The sequence below is a fragment of the Neolamprologus brichardi genome, chromosome 15 (genome assembly GCF_056152115.1).
Source record: "Neolamprologus brichardi isolate AB-2024 chromosome 15, ASM5615211v1, whole genome shotgun sequence".
Lineage (NCBI taxonomy): Eukaryota > Metazoa > Chordata > Actinopteri > Cichliformes > Cichlidae > Neolamprologus > Neolamprologus brichardi.
The window spans coordinates 16,981,310-17,007,473 of record NC_142118.1 but is presented as its reverse complement, the minus strand read 5'-3'; the positions used below and the strand labels follow the sequence as shown (position 1 = coordinate 17,007,473).

Below are 26,164 nucleotides of genomic sequence, written 5' to 3'. Positions count from 1 at the left end.
AGAGGTGCTGATTTTGGACAATGTTGTCTGTAATGCTAGTAGTAGAATTATTTTCTCCACCCAAACTACAGAGATAAGTACAGAAATGCGGCTGTATATAATATAGGATTTACTATTATATTACACTGCATTACTTTAAGCTTGTTGTCACTATCTGTACTCACTCATTGCATTTCTGACGTAAAAAAAAAACATTTCTGCAGGTGCACCATAAGGATTTCAGCTCTATTAATGGTTGTTTCAAAATGTAGTTCTCTTATTATTATTACTGTACTAATGTTAATATAATGAAATGTGTCTTTGAAGGTGAATTTTTTAAGACAGTATTGGCTTTGCTTCGGTTTTTGTACATCTATATATGTAATTTTGTTAACAAAACTACAAGGTGGGGTGGTTCTCTTCCTCACATATTAAATAATGAATGATGTACCAGCCCTTTTTGAGTGAAGAAAAACACTAACATTTTATAGTATTAGTGATAACTTTCTTGCCTAGTTAGTGAAGCTGCAAGTGATTTTGAAATGCGAAAATATAGTAACAGACATGCTGGTCATCATCACATTCAGAGATCCACTCTGAATATAATCAAAGATTGGACTATTTGGACCTGAGATTTTAAGAAGCTGCTGTTGAGAATCACTTTGTGAGTTCAGAGGCGCGTCTCATTTTCTGATACTTATGAATATTCATTTTGATGTAGTAAACCAAGTACCTACTTGTGTAGGGTGTGACATTTGACAGGGTACTGTCATTTCAACTTGAACATGGCAAGCTGTTCACTCAGAGAACTACTATAGTAGCAGGTGACTCGAACTGTCGCAATAGCTGCAGCATTACAAGTTACAAATCACTGACCTAAAACTAGTTTTGCCTACACTAAAACAACCCAAGCTACGAATGCAGATCCACTGCCTAAAAAAACAGGTTGCTTTTTGCTAAATAGTGCGCAGCAACTATTTAGCCTGCTCCTACTGGTGGAAAATTGTTCACTGGCTCCTCCCTTTCCACTTCAACCATTAAGGGTCCAGTCATACAAGTCAAGAGACTGGTTTGCAGGAGCCTGGCAACCACTGGTCACTCCAGCAACCACTGATTGTTAAGGTTTCTATAGGCTGCTGACAAGAGACCAGTCAGTGGCTTGTTGGTAATAATTGGTCACTAGGGAAAAATGGGTATTTCTTAATCAGTAGGCGAGTCGTTGCTAGAGGCTGTTGCTAGTTGTGAGGTGAAATCGGCTACAGAGAGGTATACAGTGCGTAACATATTGCCAACACCTGAAAACTGTTCGAAAAGTGGTACTAAAACTGTGAAGAGTCCAATGTAAACACAAATGGATAGTCTTGGTCTTCAGAGTAAAAGTTGTGGTTTTTGGAAGATGTTGGTGTAAACGGTAAGGCACAACTTTTACTTTGAAGGGAACCACTCCCAGTGTCCAGGATGTAGTCCACTTTTTCTTTCTCAGATTCTTGGTGGTCAATTAGTGTTTTCATCTCTGTGTCTTCCATGAAAACTAAGGGCGACTGCAACAATTTGCTAGCGATGAAAGCAATCACAAAAAAGGCAACAACATCGAGGAATCACTCACCAACTGGTCAGGGAATACACAGTTCGGTGACTAGTCTCTAGGCCTATAAGTGACAACTGAAAAGCATTCTCCAATCAACTTTTAATAAATGTTATGTTTACAGCAGGTACTCAGTGTGAATTGCATGTAGTGTACAGAAGCATACAATAAGAGACAGAGCAGGTTTGTGCATTAATGGTTTTCAGCATGTGAGTTTTGCAAATGAATTATTATAAAAATCAGACTTTCACATGGGTTACATTTTCTGAACATTTTTCTAATTAATATTGATGTGATTTACGGGTTCATAATGTAACTTTGATGTTGTGTGCAAAAAATAAACAATCTAAAAAACAGAAAAATAGAGGCTACTGCCTTAAGACATCATGTCCGCAACAGTATACATTTGAGCTCCTCCAAAACTCTAAAAAACAAACATACAAAATAAAAAACGAAACAAACTGTTGTTTGTCTGAGACTCCACTGATGTGCTACAGGCTTGAAAACGCCTGTAACACGTCAGTGTGAAGATGTCACCAGAAGTGGATTTAAGTGTCTCCAACTACAAATAGGCTGTTTTTAATCAGGATCGTGCTTCAGCGCAATTGAGTTAATTAAACTGAGGCCCTCTGCGCAGAGGTAAGTGTTTGCTAATGTTAACTGGTTTGACTTCACGAAGAATTTGATGAAAAGGATAAGGGCTGATTTCAATGATACTACGATTGTTCAGCCTGGAGTACTTAGGTAAGTATTGCTTGAAGGCTATGATTCAGAACTTAAATGGGGCATCCCTGAATACCCCAATCATTACAAGGCCCCATGATTGACTAGTATAGTTTTTGCATTACTGGATCATGGATTAAAGGAATACTCCACTGTTTATTGTAACCTCATCTATCTCTCTATCTATTCTTTACATTATAAACAGTGCAAAAAGTAGCTACTGTATATGTGCTTTGCATTGTCACAGTCAGACTTTTTCAGGAAAGCAAAAATGCTTTCAAGATTTCAGTGGAAATGCTGGCAAACTGAAGGTAACCAGCAGCACATTAGAGGTTAATCATGAATACTGACAGCCGCGTTTAATGTAGCAGAGGTGAGAAAGAGGAATGTTTTCACTTGCAAGCCTTCTCATCATGTGCAAAAATGTGTGAAAACGGAAATACAGTGCATTGACCACAAATAATTTTGAAACTGGGTTTAATTTAGTCGAACAGTGGTTTTCAGTAGCCTCCAATCTGGTTTTGAGGCATTTCCACATAATAATAGAAAATACAATATTGTTATAGTATTATGAAATCATATATACTGGAGCTTTAAATTCTCTTTACTAAAGCAACTAGCAATGGAGAATACAAGTTTAAATAACATTAAAGGCCTTTTTCTCGACCAAATTTTGATTTTAAAAACACTAACATGTAGATAATATTTAATATCGACATTAAAATAAAATTTAAAAAACAGTGGAGTATTCCTTTAATTAAGGGCAGGCAAATGAAATCTGTGATATGCAGCCACTGATAACAAATGGCACAGTAAATGAATGATTTACGTATAAAAAGAAGAGAAAAAGTGCCAGTGACAACCAGCTATGGCATATTTGTATTTAGGAAAAACGCTAGGACCACGTAAAACAATTGTTTTTTTTAAAAAAAGCTAATAGGACAAACCTTAAAGATACCAGCTGGCAACAAGACAAGGGGCCCACCCTTCATCATGTACCAATAAGCAAAAAGGCAATACAGGATGAAGAGCCTTAAGGGGAGGAGTAAGTGTGCTGGGCCAGTGTTTGATTTAATCTGGAATAAATTGTAGAAAGAGGGCTTATTTTAATACTAGTTACACATTGGTGGAGATCTTGTACTTAGGAGACATGTTATTATGGAACCAGATGAAACTAAAAATGACGCCCATGGTTTTGGGTATACGCTCGTCGTAGGCAAACGTCATGGCCTCGTGCAGCGGGACTTTGACCACCTCGATAAGCTCTCCCTCCTTTGGCTCACCTCCACCTGGGCTGACGCAGTTGTCATCGGACACCTCAGCGTAAAACATGGTCTGCTTGGAACCGGTTACACCTACACCCGACCTGGAGGAGAGACAAAAATAAAAAATCTAAAAGGACATCTTCTTTCATTTTTAAACAGGGCTGAGTGTCTTGTGCTGGTGCTTCAGTATCAACACAACACTCTTAGAGACCAAAACAAAGAACTCAACAAATAATAAAAAAAAAAAACCATATGGTGTAAAAACAATAAATTCTTTAGCATTTCAATAAAATATTAAATCTCTGCCGCAGGCGACAGTGCCCTCAGGTTGCCTGCTATTAGCAGAGAGCTTCAGTATACTGAGTACTTCTGTCAGAAACACCCTCATAGGTGTTATGAGGGTTAAGATGATCCCCGTCTGTATAATGGAAGCAGCCTACACACAACAATGGTCATAGACAACACCAACAGAGCTGGAGGTGGTGTGCGAGTTATATCAAAAGCGTCCTTATGAGAGTCATCACTCAAAGCTGTCCAGCTGCTGCTGTCTAATCTGGGACTGTTCGTCTCCTGGGTCTTTTCACTGCCGCTTCAAGCTCTACTCAGCTAATAATACATTGACAAAGATGGATGACTAGCCTAATGCTTATTTTCAGGTCACTTATATAAATTGTGCACTTTTAGTTTATAATTTCAGAACTTCCTCGAACCCCCCCAAAAAAACAAAACCATACAAAAAACCCTGCACTGTCACAAAGACTGTTAAGTAATGTTCTTATAAATCTCTCTATTTGACCACTCAAAGCGCTTTATTCAAAATGCATCATTCACCCATTCATGAGAGCAATCCAATCCACATTCACAATCCAATGGAAGCATCAGATTGTGCATCCACTGGATTGTGAATCAATTGGAGAGGAACTTGGGGTTGGTATCCTGCCCAAAGATATTTGGGCATGCAGACTGGAGCAATCAGGGATCAAACCACCAACCTTCTGATCAGTAGGTGCTCTTCTGAGCTACTGCCAAACAGTGTTAATGCACTATTAAACCACTGTAAGGGTAATTGTCAGGCATTATTTTCACCTTTACAGACTAAACTAGTGAAAGAGCACCAAATCACAGCAAAAAACATTCATATATAGAGCAAAGAATGATCCGACTTAAAGCCAGACTGATATAGGATTTTTAAGACCCATATCGATACCGATATTTAGTGATTTGAAAAAAATACGATATAGCCTTTTCAAGACACACGAAGCATAAACGGATTGGTTATGTGTATTTATGAGTCTAAAATATTATGATAATGCAGTTTAAAAATAATCTTGCTTTAGTGTCATAACTAGTGATGGACTAATCGTTTACGCTCTGCCCAACTCTCGGATGAGATAGTTGTTGCGTTTCCAAACAAGTATTGCCAACAGGAATGTTGTAGAGTGCCCTCTGGTGGATAAACTATGTAACATCAACACCACTAGCATGGCTGTGAAGGGTGTTCCTCCTTTCTCGTCTTTAAGTTTTTACATCTTTATTTATTGTCCGTTATAAAAGCAGATACAGATATGTCAGCTAATATTGTCTGATATATTAGCCCTGTCTACATATCAGAGGTTAATAACAGTCATATACCAATCCAACAATGACAGCTTTTATAGACTAAGCTCATTTTCAATGGCTGTACCTATTAGCTGAAAGAGTAAAATGGCAAAAAGTTATAATATTTGCCTGGTTATTTAAGTCTTATTTAAGTCTTCTTACTTTATTTTCCAAGTGAATTTTGAGAACTCACTTGAAAACTACTTTATATCACTCCCAGTGCTCAGGATAAGGGGAGCACTGGTTTTGCTATTCACTGGCAGATCATCACACGGGAAAATTGCACACATGATTTGACTAATATGCACTTTCAGTCTGGCACCTTTTAAAATCCATCCATAAAGCTTTCCAAAGCCTTTCCAACAGACAGGAGTTTTTGTGTGTGTGCTCCAATAATCTACAGTATATATCATTTAAAAGTTTTAAACACTGCAAATGTAGGTTATTTACTAGTAAATGCTGCACAAGGAAGTTCAGAATGTATAATTAAAGGAAATTATAACAAAATAGGACAATAGGAAATTAATTGTTAAGGGACAAGAAATCCAGTGGGAGTGACTAAAGTAGATAAGATACATAAGATAATGAAAAACATTGCACTGAGACTTTCCTGTGATTTGAGTTGATAGACACTTGACAAAAGACCTTGACCGAGTGCTCCTAACACTAACCATCAGCTGTAAATTATTTTGGAATTATGCACAATAAACCCAAAAAACTAACCTGTAAGAAGTAATCTTCTTCAGCTTGGAAGCTGGCACATCGTAGCCACATTCTTCCAGCACCTCCTGACGGGCGATCTCCTCCAGAGAGAGGTTAGGTTTGTCCACCAGGCCAGCGCAGAGCTCATAGGTGACCCCCGCAGAGGCAGGCAGCCACTGAGAAGAGCTCTCCCCTTCTGAGGCTGACTGGCCCTCCTGAGACTCCGTCGCGGCTTCTGCAGCACCCTCCTCGGTTTTTTCAGCAGACTTTGGTGGCTGCGTCTTGGCTTTTTCCCATTCACACATGTATACAGCTGATGGTGGGAGAAATGGAAGAAAATGCCAATACACTCGGGTAAAAAAAGCTAATTTTAACTGCAATGGCTACTTTTCAATCTTTAAACATTTATTGTCTGATAAATTGAGCTCAACGTTTAAAATAAAATCTCATTTTGCACTGCAGATAAATACTTAAAAAAATGGCAAAACAAACGGACAAAACAAATAAATCAGTGCCCAGGTGTCCTTGAATTTAATAAACGCCATTATGCAAAAGTCTCTGGTGACTACTAACAAAGGTGGCTAGGCTGCATTGTAATGGGACCTCCTGCAGTCTATTTATGAGTCTGTATTGTTGCTTCCATTCATTTGAATAAAAAGTATGCACAGGATGTCCATAGGATGTATACCAAACTTAATCTAGATTGGTGAACATAATGAAATTGAATAAACTGTACTGCAGTGTAGGGCTGCCATGATTAGTCGACTAGTCACGATTACGTCGACTATCAAAATCGTCGACGACTGATTTAATAGTCGACGCGTTGTTTGAAGCTTTGTAAGATCCCAAAAGACGCAGGAATAAGTAGGATTTAAGAGTGTAATAACGGACTGAAACAGAAGATGGCAGCACTGCATGTACAAGGATGCCAGCTGCCGTTAAACCCCGAAGAAGAAGAAGCTGTGTCCCAGAATTAATAGCGCAGCCCAGCTCAGTTTACAACAATGGCGGCAGCTAATTAGTTTTAATATTACTCTTATTATTCTTTCTGGGTCACAAAATAAACGTTTAACATATTTTCAGGCGAGAATGTAGCTGTGTAAACCTCAAATATCTGCTCAGTTTATCAAGACACCACATATTTTTAAAAGCGCTCCGACGTTTTCGGAGACGTCTGTTACCCACTAGCTCGATAGCTAGCCGGGGGCAAGGCTCACTAGAGCCCGTGAGAACACCGGACTCCCGGCAAATCGTTTTCAAACCCACCGCCGTCTTTCGCTACTCAGGTTAAACATATATAAGTCACTTAGATAACTTAAAAATGTTATTGTTTGGCTTTTGTTTAGTATTTTATTTGTTCCTGAGTAAATCGGTTTGGCTGAGATTAAAGTTATAGTTTTTACACAGCTGAACAAACGTCAAGCAGACAACTGATTATCAGAAGTGTGAGATGCTCGAGTGTCCTGTTAGATTTTAGATAGCAAGGAGTTTATTAAACTTCACCGAAACAATCTGCAAATTTCATTAAAATTGAATAAACCATCAACTTGTCTTTATTTTTAGTTAGCACATACCTTAAACACAGCTGTAAGCTAATGATAGTTATATAAGAGCAGATGCTGCTGGTGCAATAATCTATATGTTTTACGTCCAATGGATGCATGATCTGATTAGTCGACTAATCGCAAAAATAATCGGTGACTAGTCGACTATCAAAATAATCGTTTGTGGCAGCCCTACTGCAGTGTTTTTGGTGTGCCTAAACTTACCTGGACGGAACTGTTTGACGAGGACAAAACAGTGTGAGGTGGTGTTGAAGATCAGCACAGATACACTGCAGACATTGGGGTGTGGGAGAAAGGCAGAGTTAAACAAAATATTCTCAAAGAACATGTTTTCTACCTGCCAAAATGACACATCACTGGTGCAGTGACGTCAAGTTCAAGAGAGCAATAAGTCAGTGGTGAACCAATTTTTAAATCCCTTGTGATGGAATCACCAGTCTAAAACATGCACAAGTCAAAGAACCCTGGATTCATGTATAAAGGTGGTCAAGCGTCGGGTCCAAACGCCGGTTTTTGCCAGCTGACAACCAAAAGTAAGATCACAACTGCTAGATTTTTTTTTAACCTGGCTCATACAGCATGGCACAGGAGCTCAGAGATACTTAGACTTCCTGAAAACAGAAGACCGCCTGGTAAAAACTACAACTCTACCAAATTTCTTTACCTGGCACATTCTCCAAAACCAGTATAAAGCCACCATAAATAGTGACATCACAGCTGTTGCACGACACAGGCAATGTCGTGACTTTAAACTTAATGCAAGATGCTACTTGTGGGGGGGGGGGGCTTCTCGTCACTATGTCTGTGTGACTGAGGCTAAACAATCATACCTGTGTTTCATTGTGTCTGGTTTCCGTTATAATGTTCATCCACTTGAAAGTAGTTTTACTTGATTCTGCAGTTCATAATTAATCCTGGTTAATCGTCTACTGGGTCTTAGTCCTTTGGTTCATCCTCTGTCTGAAACGAGTTGTTTCAGGGACTCTCCATTTAAATAAACCTAGGTCCAATTGGTTACCCTTAACAAATAGAAGATGTGAAAAGCAGGTGTGTGGGGCTTCTGTGCAAAAAAAAAAAAAAAAGCCATCTGCCTGAGACGCCCATGTTAAGAAAATCCACCCTTACTAACATTAAAAAGAAAGTTGGGGAAAAGAAACTGAAATATACAAAATGTTACGTAGTTCTGTGCCATTCAGGGAGACACACATCTCAGTGTTTAACAAAAATCATAACCTAGAAACAAACGGAACCATCATACCCCTGACTTAACCTTTGTATTAGACATTTCCTGTTACAAAGACCTAAAAATAACATGCCACTAAAAATAAAATGGTATGCCAAAATGAACACTTTTCTAAAATAAGAGTCTTGCTTCACTGCTGATATTCACAATGACTCTTAACAAGCAGGATATGGAGATAAAATAGAAGGAAGGTCAGCATGATATGCTTCGCCACTGGCACCCAAAGAGTTCTATAGGCACAGGTGGGTCACAGCTCGAGTGTGTTTGTGTGTATGTGTGTGAGAGTCTGACTGTTGCCGTTTGTGGCGACTTGAGGCCTGGGGTTTGTGTTGGGAAAGCGGATGCGTCTGAGGCGGCAGGAAGCCCTGCCCTGTCTTTCCCATGGAAAGAAGGAACCAAGAGTTTGCTGGTACAACACCTAGCTGCAGCTCCTGGGCTGATACTTGGTTAATGTCTGTTTGCGTTTTAGATTTTCAGTTTTGCCTTTTCAAACATGTGTAATGTCAGCTGACTGGTTAATCCTTCTTAAAAACAGGATCGTTCCCTCTGTAGTTTATTTTATTGAATCCACTACCTCATTTAACCTTCAGTGAAAACAAATGTCTAGTCCCTACAGTGTGCATTAAATCAAAGGAAAAGTAACTACAGACCTCACTTTGATTGGTACAAACACAGATCATAGCACACACAGATTAAAAAGTCATTAAAAACACCTCTACTGTGCATACTTAAAGCTGATAAAAAAGGTAAAGGAGACTACACCAGGTAATAAATGTAGCAGCAAGTAGGCCTGTAAACTATGACAGCCATTAACTGTTTGCCATTTTTACAAATTCAAACATGCTCGCTGCTTTGTTGGGTCCTTTTTCAAAACACTTTTGTGTTCAAAATTGCAGAATTGAACTTGCACTTCCAGCAATAACAAGTTAAAATCAAAGCTGGAATTAACTGTGGGGATCCTTATAAATTTGCATAAAATATACCACCTCATGGCCCTGAAAACAGCTTCAGAAAAAGGTCAACTGTCTTTCTGTTACTGATTAAAAAGCCTTTGATTCATATCTGGATCCAGTGAGCAAACTCTGCGACTTATCTATTCAGCTCCTTTCGCCATACTCCATTGTTTGCTCTTACCTTGAGAACACAGAACAGCCATTTTCACCTCCTCCCTTGCATCTTTCTAGAGCTTCTTTTTCACACTGATATTGCTGAAGCTGATTACAGATATACACGAGAAGACTGCGCTGTAGGGCAATATCACCTCACAAGACACAAGTGAGGAGGATGTAGACAAAAAGTGGGTCACAGGCCTGAGGCATTGGAGCTGTCCCTTGTGGCAAGTCATGGTCTTATAGTGCTGTTACACACCATTACTGCTCTTCTACTGCTTCCTGGTGAAAAAAAAGAGCTCTAACAGTTAAACCAAGAAGCAGGCTAAACAGACACTCAGGACTTTTCATGCACGGTTAAGCTTTCTCTCTGGGGCATCTGGCTGAACAGCGGGAAATCTGGGTTAAGGCAGACGTATGAGACGCAGGACTAAGGTGACTACTGGTAGAAAGCTTATGGTTTAAGGATATTATTATTATTTGGCCCAAGTCCCACTAGAAAAAAAAATGGGTTAAAGGCTACACAATCCATCTTCTGCTGTCAGATCGGAGCCAAGGACATAACCACATCCCTTCTTTAATTTACCAGCTTTGGTTTAAATGAGTCAAGTGTCGTAATATTATATTTTTTAAATGTTAAATGCTTTTTTTTAAATGAATTATAAGATGCAAATTCTTTATTGATATAAACAGAGCCACATTATGAACTAATAAAACTTACAGCAAGCTAAAATGCATTAGAACAAACAACAAACAAGGGTTTAACACAATAATAATTGTATTTTTATCTTTGCTTTTCTGTTGCCTCTGAGCGTCTTTTATTCTCAGACTCATTATGTGAAGCTTTCTGTTATGAACAAGGACTACAAACCAATAAGAATGGCACCTCTGCAATGAGAAACCTCCTATTTCCAAAGGTTTATCAGCAAGCATCTTAATACACATATATAAAAACAGGACATCCTATCAGGCAAAGAAGGACATGAAGCTGATGTCCCATAAGTATGAATGATCTAAATTATAGTTTAGAGTGTAGTTTTTATGTTTGTCTTGTTTGGAAAACCATTTCCACGCAGTCAAGTGTGATTTTACAGTCAGGTAGCTTTTCTCAGAAGGCAATATGCAAACTTCAGTTTTAATGCTCTCCAAGCTCTATAGAAATAACAGTTTCTTAAATAAGTTAAAGAGGTAAAACTATATACTGTTCAGATACTTTATTACCCTAGTGGTATTGCTAATTCTGTTAAAAATGTTGCAGAGTTTGTTGTCATCCGTGACTCACCTATAAAGTAATTTGTGCTGTTGTGTCTGAAAGGCCCATGGAAGAGCAATTCAGTTTCATGTGTTTTTGTAGTTTTCAGGTCAAACCCTGCTTGTGCAAACAAAGTAAGCACTTTCTCTAGATAAGTGGCAGCTAATGAAGCATGTACTTCCAGAATCCTTGGCTCCTGGATTGAGGATCTGCACCTCTAAGTCAAAAGCCGCTGAACATTTTACAGTCAACTGTCGTATTTACACTGAGAGTAAATTGTTCCCCTTGTGCAGAGTTAAGTACTATATCTAAGGCAATATCCACACACGGATCTATTAGCAGTTGTGTGGCAATCAGAGTCCATAGAATATCAATTACATTGAGCAATTTCAAGTGACAGCGGGAGAAATAACCCCCGGGCAAAACGATATGGGCAGGTACAGAGGTAAATTTTTCCCATCTTAGAGCAATCGAAGTGACTACCAATGAGAGCAAAGGATATGCAGCAGTCGATTGAAAAACACATGGGTGGCAAATACATTAAAGGTTTAACAAGGCAAATAGAGCCTGGAATGTCCAGTAGCAACCAAATGTCAAAATATTTAAATATTGACAGGCCTTAAGAGGTGAGGCCTGTCCAACAAGAAGATGAATCCATAACATGTGGAATACATGTGAATAGGTGGATAATCCACATAGTGAGGGAAAACCCTTGGGATCCTTCAGAAGAAGCTAAAGGGAAAGACTTTGAACCAGATACACCATGAAATATCATGAAATATCATGAAATATCATGAAAACCCAGGTTATCAGTTAACCTTACAGTTTAATTGTATTTATTTATGCAGTACTGTCAGGTAAAGACCTTTTAATAATCTTGGTAAATGAAATTTCTATTAACTACTGTAATTTCCCCAGGAGGCCACTTATCAAATAACCACAAATCTTGGTAAATGTGCATGCTTATGAAGCAGATGAATAACTGTGCACGTCACCACAAACTCATCTTCATAAGAATTTTAGAAACAAGCTGAAAAAATGTATTCAATAATGTATCTCATACCATTCTGACTACAGTCTTTTCTAGTCTAATGTTGCCTTTGATTAAAAAAAAAAAAAATCTGTCTTTCAAATCTTTGACTAGTTCTTCTGAAAGACAACATCCTGCTGAGAAGAAAATGCTATGCACACTTGCACAAAAATGCAAAACAATCCAGGGTCTATTTGATACATGCCCCACGGGGACTAACCCGTTTCGCAATATCCACATGGGGTAGAGAAGGTTTGGGTTAACTGCTTCTTCCCTCTGTGGCACTATTTTTCAGAAGAACTTCTCTTTGGGGTCATTAGTAGAACAAAATGGGGCTGAAATAACCCGAGACTTACCTCAGGGCATTATGGCAGACTGAGAGTTGGAATTACGGCTTTGACGCAAATGTGTGATATTTCTCTTACAGAGCCCCAATAAAGTTCAGACATTTATTGCCACTTTCCCTGTAGAATTGCATGGCACTGCTTTCTTCAAAACAAGGTGTGTTAAGGTTGACGATCCTCCAAATACAATGCATTTTTAAGAGAAACCAGATCATTGTGGTGTAAAAATACCAGAGAAGTCAGATGAGAGGAAATTGGTTTGGATGTTCAGGAGCAATCTAGGAACCAATAAGGCTTAAGCCTACCATGGTCCGAAAACTGCCGTTTTACATAGCCAGAATGACAAGAGGTATGTCTGGAGGACTAAAGGCTTTTAAACTTAAGTACACTGGACTGACTGCCAAGCATGGTGGTGGTAGCATCTTGCTCTGAGGTTGTTTTACTGCCTGTAGTAATGGTACACTGCATAAGTGGATGGAATAATCAAAAACGAGAACTACCTCCAAATTCTTAAAGCTTTACTCAACAGTTAGACAACTAAAACTTGTACACAACTGGAATGATGCTAAACACACATCAAAACAGGTTTTGGAATGAATAAAGCAATCTAACATTAAACTTCACTTCACTATCCCAGTGACGTTAAAAATGTTATTGCTCCGACTTGTGAAATTATGAATTCTTATAAAGCAACAAATCTTGTCATGATCTAAAGAAACCTGAGAACCAGTAAGAAACAAAGTCATTGACATCTATCAGTCTGGAAAGGATTACAAAGCCATTTTTAAGGCTTTGGGACTCAAGCAAACCACAGTGAGAGCCATTATCGACAAATGGAAAAAAACTGCCAATAATGAGAAAACTTCTGAGCACGGCTTTATGTTTAAAACAAGCTCTCGAGATTGAATAACCTCTCCTGACATAAACATGTATGTTATACAGTTTCTCAACAATAACAATGCTGTGTGTCAAGGTCTCATTTCAGGCTACATTAATGTTTTCTTACCTCTTCTGTGTAGTCTGGTATTATTTATTAGCCATTTAGTTTGCCAATAAGATGTATTGAGTAAATATACATGCAAGTAAAGGACAGGAGCAGTAAAAGTAAATTGAAAGTGTTTTTTACCTGTCATGGGTCCGCATGAAGTCCCACGATTTCTTTGTGCCATTCTGCGTAGAAATAAGATGACAATAAAACACCATAAATAAAAAAAGTATGATCTCATAGTAATTCTCAAACACTGCTGGGTTCCAGCTGCGTCAATCAAAGTGTTTAAAAAGATAAAGAGTGCCTACAGTTTGCAATCAGTGTATTATAACCTGTTTTATTTCATATGATTTGCATGACAAGATATCAAATCCCCTCTCATTTGGTTAACAAGAATATTTGAGAGTAACAACTGCCGCACAATTAATGTTGTCTTATTGAAAAAAGCGCACCCAATAAAAACATCTGCAGATGCAAAGCAAAAGAAAAGCACCACGAAAAACGTGTTTTCTTTTTATGCCTTGCAATTGCCTCGCAATTGCAGAGAGAGATTCATGATAACTAAACAATAAAACACTTAAGTGACAGAAGTTGTTGTGTTTGAAAGCTCTGTGGACACATCAGCACATTGACATAACATGCAGCTTCACTCTTTCAGTAAATTTCCATCTGTATAATTATGATCAAGCTGCAAAGGAAGTGTGTTACCCACACAAAAGACAGACAAAGATATTCCAGAAATCACAGGGCTTCAATTTATAGCTTGTGACACATGCATTGTCTGGCATGTGACTCTCATCTGTAAAATGATGAGCTAACATCCTGAAAGTTTGGTTTCCTTTCTTTTAAATTATTTTCAGTAAAAATGGCTGGAAAAGGTATTTGGAGTTTGTTCCGAAATGTATAAAGCCAAATTTGTTCAATGGAAAGCTACATGCTCTAAGCTTTGCTGCTTTTTGAAAATATAAAAACTGGCATGTCCACTTCTTTTAGCATGTATTAGCCAATACATGTCATTGCTTCAATCAACTGAATTCCTAAAGCTACATTTAGCTACATGGATAAATCACCTGGGTCAAAATGTCAGGATAAGGCTCAAGGTCAACCTGCTTTCTACATACAGCAAGGCCAGTGTAAAGCTAGCATGACCTAATGTTACAATACTCAAGGTGAAATAATACCAAAATGTTTGTCTATTTCCAGCATTTACTCAGCCAATACAGTGGCACTGAAGAATAAGTCGGGCAGATAAAAACAACATTCATCAAAGCTACAATTACACGAGTAATGGAAAACAACATTTTTTCGTCTGTTTTCCGGAAACAGCTGAAAAAGCAGGAGTAACTTCCAAAGAAAAGGTGTGCCAAGCTTATAGGATCATTACCAAGAAGACCTGAGGCCATCATTGCTGCCAAAGGTTGACTTCTTACTTGTCATTTAAATAATTGGTTCATGTACCATCAACAAGCTCTCCCTGTGTGAAATAACCACATTAACCTAGCATATTCCTATCTCTGCATCCAGTGCTGTTTAAATATGGTAAAGTTGGCCTACATTTTCTATGCCTGAAGAAATATGGCCTTGATTCAAATTTAGGCTGCACCTCCTCTCCACCTACGAGCTCTTTCAAACGCAGGGATGACACTTTTACTAGAACAGGCTTATCCCAGCTACAACACACGGTGTGTTAGTGAGCTGTTTTCAGTACCACCCAAGAAAAAGGGAGGTGGTACGGCTAATTTCACTGATTCAATCAGACAACATAACTGCTGTTGTAGCAACATGATTTGTGGTTAAAGCTGCAATATGGAACTTAAAGATTTCTATCTGAAAGGGAAAAGTTTAATCACAACTATTTGATTGTGTGGAAGTTAATTTCCTTTCAAAGTATGTTCCACAAACAAAATCAGCCCCCCCCCCCCAAAAAAGAAGAAAGAAATGAGCACGGCAAGCTTGGAAGGAAGGAAGAGGCTTTATTTAGCACCCTTATTATCAGTTACTCATTTCTTTTTTTAAAAAAGTTCATTCATTTATTCAGGGTTTCATCTGTAGCGTAGTAACTAAATGGCCGGGGCCTTTCTGTATAGAATTTGCATGTTTTGTGGGTTCTCTGGTTTCCTCCCATATTCCAAATAGATGCAGTTAGTGAGGTTAGGTTAACTGGTTATTCTAAATTGCCCATAGGTATGAATGTGAGCATATGTGGCTCTCTGTCTGTGTTAGCCCTGTGATAAAATAGCGACCTGTCCGGGTGTTTCTTGTGACCCTAAATGGGATAAAGCAGAAGAAAAAAGATGGATGACTGAATGAAAACAATGCCTTAGATCCCAGTCTCTCCATCCTACAAACTGGTCAGTGACTCTCTGGGAACTACAAATCCTTTGAGATAAAACATATATTCCTTCACCGAATGGCAAGTGATTGCTGGAACTAACCAGGTATAATTAATCATAAAGAGGTACACGGATTTCACCAAAAAACAAACAAACAAACAAACAAACAAAATAGCCATACGACTCAAAACTATGATATTTACAAGACCAAAAAAACTCACATTTTAGGAGACCGTTCTGTCTTATGTTGATTACCTTTGCTTGATAAATATTTTGAAGACAAGTGAATATCATAATTTGCGCTGTACAATAGCTGTGTTACTACATGACTATCCCCTCTGTAAATCTGCGTCTAAGCAAAGGAACTAAAATGCACATCAACAAAATGCAAGCTACTGCAAGAACACGCCATCCAGCGCATGATGTAAGAGGTCATAGTCACATGACCTTAGCATGAAGCCAAGCCAGGATAATTCTGTTCATGCACCATTAACTGTCCTGATTTGGTGTGAAATGGAAGCATAAAACATTTATGTTCATTTATTTGGTTCCACAAGTTAAAGACTGCCCACTTACATATGCAATTTTACTGCATACTTTTATTTTAAAGCTGAGATAGCAACACTCAGTGATTAACTGAAGACATTTTCTTTGTCAAATAAGAGAGGAATTCCTGTCTAAAGGTCATGAAAGAGTGAAAAAGTCACTGCAACAAAGTCACTCAAAAATGCTAATTATTTATTGGCTGAAGCCTCTGAAATGTTTTTTTCCCTTTCTTAATTAATTGACAATGAAAAGCTTTTACATTTTAAACTTCATGTAATTGTATAAATTATTCCAAAATTGCAGCTGTAAATAAAAATACATTTTTTACTCCAATTTCAGTGACAAAAAAAATATTAAAAGAAGATTTATTTTGTCAGATCTCCATTAAATTCAAACAATACATTTTAACTGACTGAACTAAAAAAAGAAAAAAAGATAGAACAATGAGAGTCATACATAATCTCATGCTCAGCCATTATTAAAGGCCTGATATTATGTGATTAAAACACTGCAGACATGCTGCAGGTGTAATTACTCACAAAATCCTTCCATGTCAGAAATTAGTATATGTGTTTTACATGCCATCATATGAAACCAAGCCCTTTCACTTCTCCTTATGAAAGCAAAGCTGGTATGGTGATGGAGTGTGTGATAAATCATTTTGTCATGACTGAGGTAGGGATGCACGTTTCGTGGCTTGTTGCTTTATAAAAATGCTTGGCTCTGGAAAATGCTCTGCTGAGGCTGAATATTTTTGCCATCACTGAACCTATTACATGGAAATTGCAGGGGATTTGCATAAGTGAATGGTTACAAATGCATGCACTAGGGCCCCTAAACCCATCCATGTTGTTCAGAACTGAGCCTTTGTCAAACTGAGGCTATACATTGCATTGCTGTACAGCAGAAACATTAAAATATACAATAGAGCTATACTTTGAGATAAAATGGCATTTTATAATCCAGTCCTCCAGCTATGGCAGGTTATGGTTAAAGTGGCCCTACAGCCAAGTACAAAAACAAGACCTCTCACAGGACCAGAGACTCTGTGTGAAGGCAGCTGAATAATCTTGAGAACCCCCAGAACAACCTGGTCAACCTCCCGGTAAAGAAACACAAAACAAGAAGAATCTGAGCAAGATTTTAAGACAGAGACTGAACCTTCCGAAGAAAACCTTCAGATCTCTTGGAACAAATGCTAAAAGGAGTCAAAAATGCTTAGGTGGTCAATAATGCATCTAAAGGCTGATTTAAGCAAGCTTCTGAAATTGCTCAGTGCAGAAGAAATGTGCAGGAAAGGTGCACCATCAGTTCAGAGTAAACTGCAACTACTATACAGACATTTCTGGTAACAACACAAACTCAAGGTTATGAAACAGTGAGGATAAAAATAACATCCAAGAAGGTCTTTCTATTTAAAAAAGCAAAACAGAACAAAAAGTCATCTGGATTTCAAGATTAAAGAAATACCTTAATGTTGTCAGCAATTTCAGACAGCACCACAAAGAGACTAGCAAACACCTCGAATAGGGTTTGTTTACAGTACATCACCATTAATTGGCCATGATTACTGTTAAAAACACTGTAGATACAACACATTATCTTCCAGCAGTGACCTACTACATAAGGTAAAACTGCACTGCATGAATGTGTCAGTGCACACACATTCCCTCTTTAGTCTCCTGTCACCACTCACAGATGGCGGGGTTCCCCTCATTACTCAGGCCACTTGCTGAGAGAGGGGAGGCGGGGACAGCTTGAATGGCCCAGGGGAGATGGAGAATCATGGCCGACACGGATTACGACAGAGAGATTAGCCCACGGGGGGAAAGAGAGAGACACAGGCAGAGAAAGAAAGAGAGAGAGCAAGGCAAGCAGAAGCAGGCTACACAGGACCTTGAAATTAATGTGGTCCCTCTGGCTTTGGCCATCCGAAATGACAGGCTCGTACGTGAATGGCTGTTGTAGGGAGGGATGTATGGTCTTGATCTTTTAGGTGCTTAAAGTCTAATAACCATCACACACACACACCTTCTATGCTGACTATAAAGCAGACAGCTGCAGCAAGAATAAAAAAAATTAACTACCACCCTCAAATACAATAGCTCCCTTTGAGTCTCATCATACGCGCTCCAGTTTTTTTCCTGGTTTCATTTATAGTCTCTCTGTTTGACCCTGCTGTCTCGACAAAGGCAGCAGGACTATCATTACAACGGTCAACCGTGTTTTAAAAGTGACAAAAAACATCTACACGTGCAGGGGGGGAAAAAAACAGCATGTGCAGTTTCTTCTCAAGGACGCAGTTTCCAAGTACAAATTGACTGTGTCCTCCAGTGAAATCCACAGAGAGTATATAAACCTCAAATCAAGGCCAGTATACATCAGTGCCATCAATATGAACCTCACCAAACTGAACTTCAAACCTCCTGCCTGGTCTGTACCATACACACACTGAGACATATTATTTTATTTAGATACTTCCATTACATTATTATTCCACGAACATGGTTGAGAAGTCCAGGTCAGTGATACGATTAGCAGACAGGAGGCTAAAGCAGTCACAACCGCCGTGTTCCTAACTCTAAGCCTCACCAGACACAAAAGTAGTACCATAAAGCAAGCACAATACGTCATTCTTCTTGAAACAGGAGCTTTACTGACCTCTCAAAATTCCTTATAAAGTGTTGTGAATGTCAACTACTTCAGCTGCTACTGAAGGAAGGGTTGTCTGCCAGTCTGTCTCCAGCACTACTGTTTGAAGTTGTATGCCAACTGCAAGAGGCAAGACAGCACTGTTGGTATCAATACTGTTGCAACTGAGTATCCAATAGTAACATTTTTAGTACTGGTTAATATTTCAGTATTGATGTCTTTTTTTGACAACTCTGGTGGATTTTAGTTAGTTTCTGGAACTTATTCACAGGGGAACAAAAACTAGATGCTCTCTCTGGATTAACTAAACTGACCATAGAAAGTTGGTGCACTATCTTCTGTCATCATTAGCCTAAATTGAGTCTAAATGAACATAACATAGTGTTTCTGTTATGGACATAGTGTTTTCAGTGAAAGAAAAGTTTCGTAGAGTATCGAAGAAATCAAATACTTTAACGCAGCGGTCCCCAACCTTTTTTGCGCCACGGACCGGTTTATGCCCGACATTATTTTCATGGACCGGCCTTAAGGTGTCACGGATAAATACAACAAAATAAAACTAGTACCGGTACGGAAAAAAAAGAAGATTTATTCATAACACACTTGAAAAGACCCAGGAAAACCGAGTTAACGATAAAAACGATAACAAAATAACGCTGAAAACCGATAAAAACCCTGACCCTGGCCCGGTACCAAACGACTCACGGACTGGTACCGGTCTGAGGCCCAGGGGTTGGGGACCGCTGCTTTAACGCATTTATCTCATGGCAAACCTATATAATTACATTTGAAATAATTACAATTGATGGAACCGTTATTCATTAAATCTAGACTGTTTAAACTGTGATAACCCATGTTGTTATTGTGTTGTGAACAAATAATTTTAATAATTATATCCTCCTGGAACTGTGCCCTTATTTATAAGCAGATAATCACTATGGCAATCAGTTAACTGCTGTGATTCAAGCACGAGCAGATAAATAACCATTCACGTAAGAAAATGTGCGCTTCAAGATCATAAAGATCTCATATTCATTCACTGGCTAAAAGACGCACGAGGTACATAATTCTAGATGAATAATTCAAATCATTATAATGAATAAATAGAAGGTAATCATATCGCTCTAAGCACAAACTCGTGATTCGCTGTCAGCACGAGGCGACAAAGATAAGAGGGGTTTCCCAGAGTCAACAGAGCACAATCACCTGCTTTGGAGAAGGAGGCGAGAGCAGCGACACAAAACACCAATAAACACTAATGATGCAGAGAGCCTCTTATGCATGACATTATGTACTTTTGGAGTGTGTTGCTGTGAGTGTGAGTAGATTTCGATTAATGGCCAAAAGCAGAAGTTGAAGATGTACAGATGAACATAAAAGGATTGTGGGAGAGATGATCCCTCGGCATGATTGAAAAGCCTTTGTGGGGAGTCTCTGAACAGCCCCTCCTGAGGTGCACGGCAGAAATGATGAGAATGAAAGAGAAGGCAGGACAGAGAGAGAAACACAGAGGGTCCACCCGTCATCTCTTTTGTTGTCCATCTGCTGTCTTTAGCCGTTCCACCATCCTCTTGACAAGCTTAACCTTCCCCCTCTGCTGTCACAGGTGTGTACCCCAAATGGGACAAACTCCCAAAAAGAGTACCATGGTACTTGAGTTTCTGGATTACACTGAAAACAACAATACAAAAAAGAAGCTTCCATACATGTAAACCACTTTGTCACTTCAAATACCAATTAAAAGCCCTTTTTCCCCCATTTGTTTCCAAAACAAAATATACAAAAGAATCTTTTTTGGCATGTACTAATTACATGAAACAGATGTCATTAATGTGCTCTTATAATCTACTGTGTAAGTAACTCAGCAGCTCCTAAGTTTTAAGAATGAGTTCAGCACCACAGTCACTATCCAGGTTTTACACAACCAAGAGATGCATCCATAGCCCAGCAACAGAGAAACTGCACAAATATTTTGAAACCTAAAAATAAATTCATCCTGGACTGCCGCCCGTGTTTGGGTAAGGAAGCACTTCTCACTTTGCAAGGAGACCATCAGGACACAGTCATCACACTTTGTTTTTAGTGGGAGGACAATTTTTATAGTAAATTTTTAATGGCTAACCAAAAAAAAGTCAATCAAAGTTCATTGGCGGGGACACTTTAGGAAGCCCAGACCTTCTCATATTTAAGATGCATATATAAAGCAGTGCAGTGAGGTAAACGATGAGAATGAATATCAGATTTTGGTCAGAGATAATCAGCACTGCCTAAATTATTTTACCACCACTTGGATGAGAAGCTAAAGGTGGATAGATCATAGATAGATGCTGGCATGGATGGATGAATAGTGACTAAAACTGCACCCGCAAGCCCCTGAGACACCCATGTCCTTGGATAATAAATATTATCGACCTACAAGACAATTGACTCTGCACAAGAAGCGCTGCAAAACCAAGGACATGTTTGAAACGATTAAGTCATATTTACACCTGAATGCTAACTAGGAATAGCAAAGTCTAGTTAGAAAAAATGAATCCCATCAACATGAGCATAAACACCCACATTTTTCCCCTCTTTTAGGTGACTTGGAGATCAGCACTCGCTATTTCAACCTCACTGAACTGCATTGCATTCATATTCAGAAAAATGTGAGATAACTGTGGCACTATGATCTGAGTCACAGCGTGACTAAATGAATGACTGAATGAATAATTTGTAACTGATAGGAAGAAATAGTGAATATCATTGTGGCACTGACAAAGAAACCAAATTTTATTGGGGAGGGGAATCAAAACCAGTTCACAAGCTTATCAGTTCATTTCATCAGTGTATGCTACATCTCTCAAAACAATCAAACTCAGAGGAGTAGCTTTCCTTTTGCAAATACTTTTTTCTCCTGTTTTTTCCCATGTGTTCAGGTGCAGTGAAAGTAACAACTGCAGTGCTTCTAAAAAAGTTCAGTAGGCTTATTTTTTTACACACCTAAAATTGATGATGAGCCACTAAGAGAGTCCGTAAAAATACCTACAAGCAGAATTAGTAATCACATTAGCAAAAGTATACTGACTTATTTACTATTCATCCTCACTAAGGAAACTTATTGGGCATGGTCAGTAACAGTCCAATTTTCTTTCTCTTCTTCTTTCGAGTGCTCCTATTAGGTACCACTACAGCAGACCATCTGCCCCCCATCTCTATCTTCTCCTGGTACACCAACCCTCTGCGTGTCCTCTTTCACTATATCGATGGACCTTTTCTGTGGTCTTCCTCTTTTCCTCTTACCTGGTAGCTCCATATTCAACATCCTTTGTTGGATATATCCTCACTATCCCTCCTCTGCACACCTCCAAACAATCTCAACCTTTCCTCTCTGCATCTTTTAATAATGCTGACTCAAATTGCTTGATAACTGAAAAACCAAATATAGGTACTCAAAATGACTGGGTAAGCCTTATTAAACTAAAGCGTTTGAATATAAAGGCACATCTACTATGGTTTATATTTAAGACAGGAGCATGAGGTTGATACTAACAAAAAGACTTATAGTTATATTTTCTTAATTGAAACTTAATGCAAAAGAGTGATGCTGATCTGAGGTAGGTGCATGTTTCTCTGCACTATGTTCTGTCCACGATCTGCACATTTTTGCAGGTCAATAAAACACAAACACACGCATGACACTTTAAATCCCGAAACGATATGAACAGGCAAAACTACTCAGTGTCGCTCAAACACAAGCCTGGGCAACTTAGCTCTCTACACATCTGAACTTTCAAAACCTTCGACCTTATTAGACCCACCAGACTGGGTCACTTTGACAGCTGAGATCAACAAGTCTCGCCTGTCTTTACAGTGCAAATAGCGCAAAAAAACCCCTCTCTTTTCACGTTAAAAAGACCAACTCGAGCCATCTACATCTCCTCGCTCTAATATAAAGCATGTGCCTCTGTTAAACCATGAAAAAAAACCCTCTGCAGTAGCAGCAGGCTACCGTTAGCATGGTAGCTCATAGCTGCCTGTTAGCTTAGCTGTCTCGTAAAACACAGAGGTAACTGCGTTTCAAACCAGACCAAATACAGACCTCTTTTTGTCGTCGTGATGCATGTAATGCCAATTTTTGCTGTCAGTGATTGTGTTTAAGGTCGGCTTAGCCTTCATGTTATGCTAAAAAAAAATGAATGGGGGTGGGGGGGTTGGGTTAGCCTACATCATCCAACAGCATCTACTAGCCGTTATTACTCAATAATAACTCACCTGGCTATAGTGCACCCTGAACGGCTTTAGATAGTCAGACTCTGTGCACGGAACCACTTCAATGTTGTTAATCTCTTCCATAGTTTACACTTGGAGCTTAGATTTGGAGGCTCACCGCTGTTGTCTGTCACCCGCACACTAACTGACAGTGAAGGAATGCCTACGGAAGCCGGGAAAGGACATGAGACTTGGCAGTAAGGGAACAACAAAGGGGGGGGAATGAAATGAATGGCGTTAATTTATATAACAATATAAATACATGTACATGAAGAAAAGAGCAGATTTATCTTGTTGCATCATCTTAGCCCCAGTTATCTTTAAATGATTAGTCTAAATTAACCTAAAGAGCCAAGGACAATGCAAAATTGCACACTATACATTCCACGTGACTCACCAGTGCTGCCCATAATACTAGGATAAAGGATGTAGCTATCTTCTGATACCTGTTAGATGGCAAGACAATGTACTTTGTGCAAAGGGAAACGTGGTGGCTGATGACTGAAACCAATAAAAATGCAACAGCCTGCAGTTGTCAGCTTTTCAAAGCCAGCTACAGCAGTCAAACCATCTAAGGCTTCACTCACGCAGGCCTAGAGACTGTTCTAACAGCATCTGATTGCTAGGGAAAAATCTGTATTCTCTGACTGGTTGGCTCTCACAAGTTGACTGCATTTCAAAAAAGGCTACTGTAACAAAAACCTCAAAAAACTCTTCCGTTCTCCTAACCCTGACTTGTACATTCTGTAACTCCATGCATACATCACCACTGACAACCACATCCAGGATGTTAAATCCAGTCAGTTCTAACATGAGGTTCTACCCTATATTGACTGTTTATCCCACCTAATAATACCACTTGGGTCAATTCAGCACAGAACCCAAGGTTAACGGCTTTAAGTTAACAGCCTTTTGATCTGTGTGGATAGTTTTCCTCTGTGCTGGGTGAATTTTCCTTTTTCATTACTCAGTCATGGATTTGAGCCCACTTTGATTGGCAGATGTTCTAAGACAGGCAGCTGTAGCCAATATGTGTCTGGAAGACAAACTATTACAGTACTGTTTATGTCTGTCCATCAACTGTACACACTTTTTTCCTTTCTCTTTCTTTTGATACTTGGGGGATTTTTCCTTATCTAAATCAAGACTGTGAACACAGAGGGTATTGTATGCTGCAAAGATTTCTGTAAAGTCTCTTGAGGCCTTGTGCCTTGTGATATTGGGCCATACAAATAAAAGTTACTTTATCCTGTGAAAGATCACAAGAGACCGAGTGCTATTATCGTAACACAGACACCAATTTATTGCTGTAAATAAACCTGCTGGCAACTTTTGACATGTGAGTAAAATGTGAGCACTTGAATTAAACCCTTAAGATATGAAGATGGGCTATGTTATTATAAGTCTTCTACAATTTTACTTGTACAGGTTTGAGCTTGTCATAAAACCCTGATCAGTACTAACAGGCTTCAAATAGGGTAACCAGCTGCTGATTGGACCCATAGCTGTAGCTTTCTACCAGCTATGAGCGGCCATGCAAGCCAGGACATGGTGTTACTCTGCCTTTATTATAAAGCTGGCATTCCATTAATTCGTTCCCCTTTGCATGCCTATTAGATGTTGTCTTCACGAGGAAAGGACTTTCTAAAAAAAAAGGGAAAAAAGGCGAAGTATGCAGGAAAAAATATTTAGATTATACCTATATATCTACGAAGATTAAGCTAAGAATTAGAATTACATAAAAGTGGCATAGCTATTACCAACAGTCTCAAATTAGTACTGCATTATTCACAGGCCGCAGCATGACTTATGTTATTGTCTGGCATTTTTTGCCAGAGGAAGCTGAAAGTAGTTCACTATTTTAATCTATCTAATGAAAGAGGGTTCCTGTACCTTCATATTTTTATACATGGTCCGTTCATCCATCTATCTTCTTCTGCTTATCCAATGCAGGGTGGCAGGGGGGCTGAGCCTATCCCAGCTATCATGGGGCAAGAGGCGGTGCGCAACCTGGAATGGTTGCAAATCTGTTCCTGGACTAACATAGAGAGACAGACAACTCTTTGTGTTCAAATATGGCCTTAAATATATTTCATATACTAAAAATGGCATTGCATATTCTCTTTATGCAAGATTACGCCACTGATTAACACATACTGTAAAAAAGTGCAAGGTTAATTTTCAAACTGCTATTAAATAGTCTTCATTGTCTTCATTGGTAAATATAAGCCTTTGAAATGTAACCGTAATGCCCTGAAAAAGTGAGAAAACTTACACTCTAGATTTGAAACATAAAAGAAAGGTTTGGTATTTTATGGGTTTCAGTTGCTCAGACTGGTGCATAAAGTGCTTTTTGAAAGTCATAGGAACTTTGAAGTCTTATTCATCCTTCTTAAAGTCATTCTGCTATATGACAACAGCCACAGGTCCATTTTGTGTGAACCAGAGGCCAGGTGTGCTGTGGCATTTGGGCTACATCTGAACCACAATACTTGCATTGACCCATGACAAGCCTTCTTTACGACTTCTGGGCCACATCTGGCCCCCCTCAGCATTAGCAAGTGCAGTAAGTGAGTCATTAGTGCCAGAAAGTAACCAAGATTCAGCCAAAATGTGTCTGTTCTCTAGGCCTGGCTATAGCTTTGACTGCTTGATTCACCAGAATGTTAAACTATTGCTTTTACAGCATATTTAGGTACTTACTAGTCAATTTCCATGCTCCAGTCTTCTGCTTTGAGTTTAGCTATTGGAGTGACCCTTTTGCGGGATGGGGGGACTCTTAAAACCTCCACTCAACTTATTTTTGGATGAAACATGAAGACAAGTCCATCCTCCTCGCTGTGCTGAGTAATGAATAAGAGATAGGCTCTTTCTCACCAACGCTGCCTGTGAGGGCGAGGCAGCATGATGTCACCCTCTCACATCAATAACAGCCTTATAATGGAAAACAATCTGCACAGCTCCAATCTCGATGGGGCTGACTTCCTCCAACAAATGA

General features: G+C 39.0%; 1 protein-coding gene across 2 annotated transcripts; it reads right to left on the bottom strand.

Moving 5' to 3' along the window:
- Nucleotides 1–1,651: 1,651 nt before the first annotated feature.
- On the bottom strand, nucleotides 1,652–23,322 carry nudt14 (nudix (nucleoside diphosphate linked moiety X)-type motif 14). 2 transcript variants are annotated; one of them, XM_006792711.3, is made up of 5 exons: nucleotides 23,170–23,322; nucleotides 13,523–13,566; nucleotides 7,623–7,687; nucleotides 5,875–6,166; nucleotides 1,652–3,653 (listed from the first exon to the last, which is right to left on the bottom strand). In XM_006792711.3, exons 1-5 carry the CDS (start codon nucleotides 23,248–23,250, stop codon nucleotides 3,404–3,406), a joined length of 732 nt encoding a protein of 243 aa, XP_006792774.2. In that variant the 5' UTR covers nucleotides 23,251–23,322; the 3' UTR covers nucleotides 1,652–3,403. The 2 variants fall into 2 exon arrangements, with proteins under 2 accessions (XP_006792774.2, XP_006792775.1); XM_006792712.3 differs by lacking the exon at nucleotides 23,170–23,322 and adding an exon at nucleotides 18,925–18,985.
- Between the last annotated feature and the right edge of the window lie 2,842 nt (nucleotides 23,323–26,164).

Bases quoted from the DNA above. Each gene is read 5' to 3' on its own strand.
- nudt14 (XM_006792711.3), bottom strand. From the start codon at position 23,250: ATGGAAGAGATTAACAACATTGAAGTGGTTCCGTGCACAGAGTCTGAC. The intron at 13,567-23,169 runs GTGAGTTATTAT...ATTTCTACGCAG, and splicing joins TCAGGGTGCACTATAGCCAG to AATGGCACAAAGAAATCGTG. The intron at 6,167-7,622 runs GTAAGTTTAGGC...TCCCACCATCAG, and splicing joins CGTCAAACAGTTCCGTCCAG to CTGTATACATGTGTGAATGG.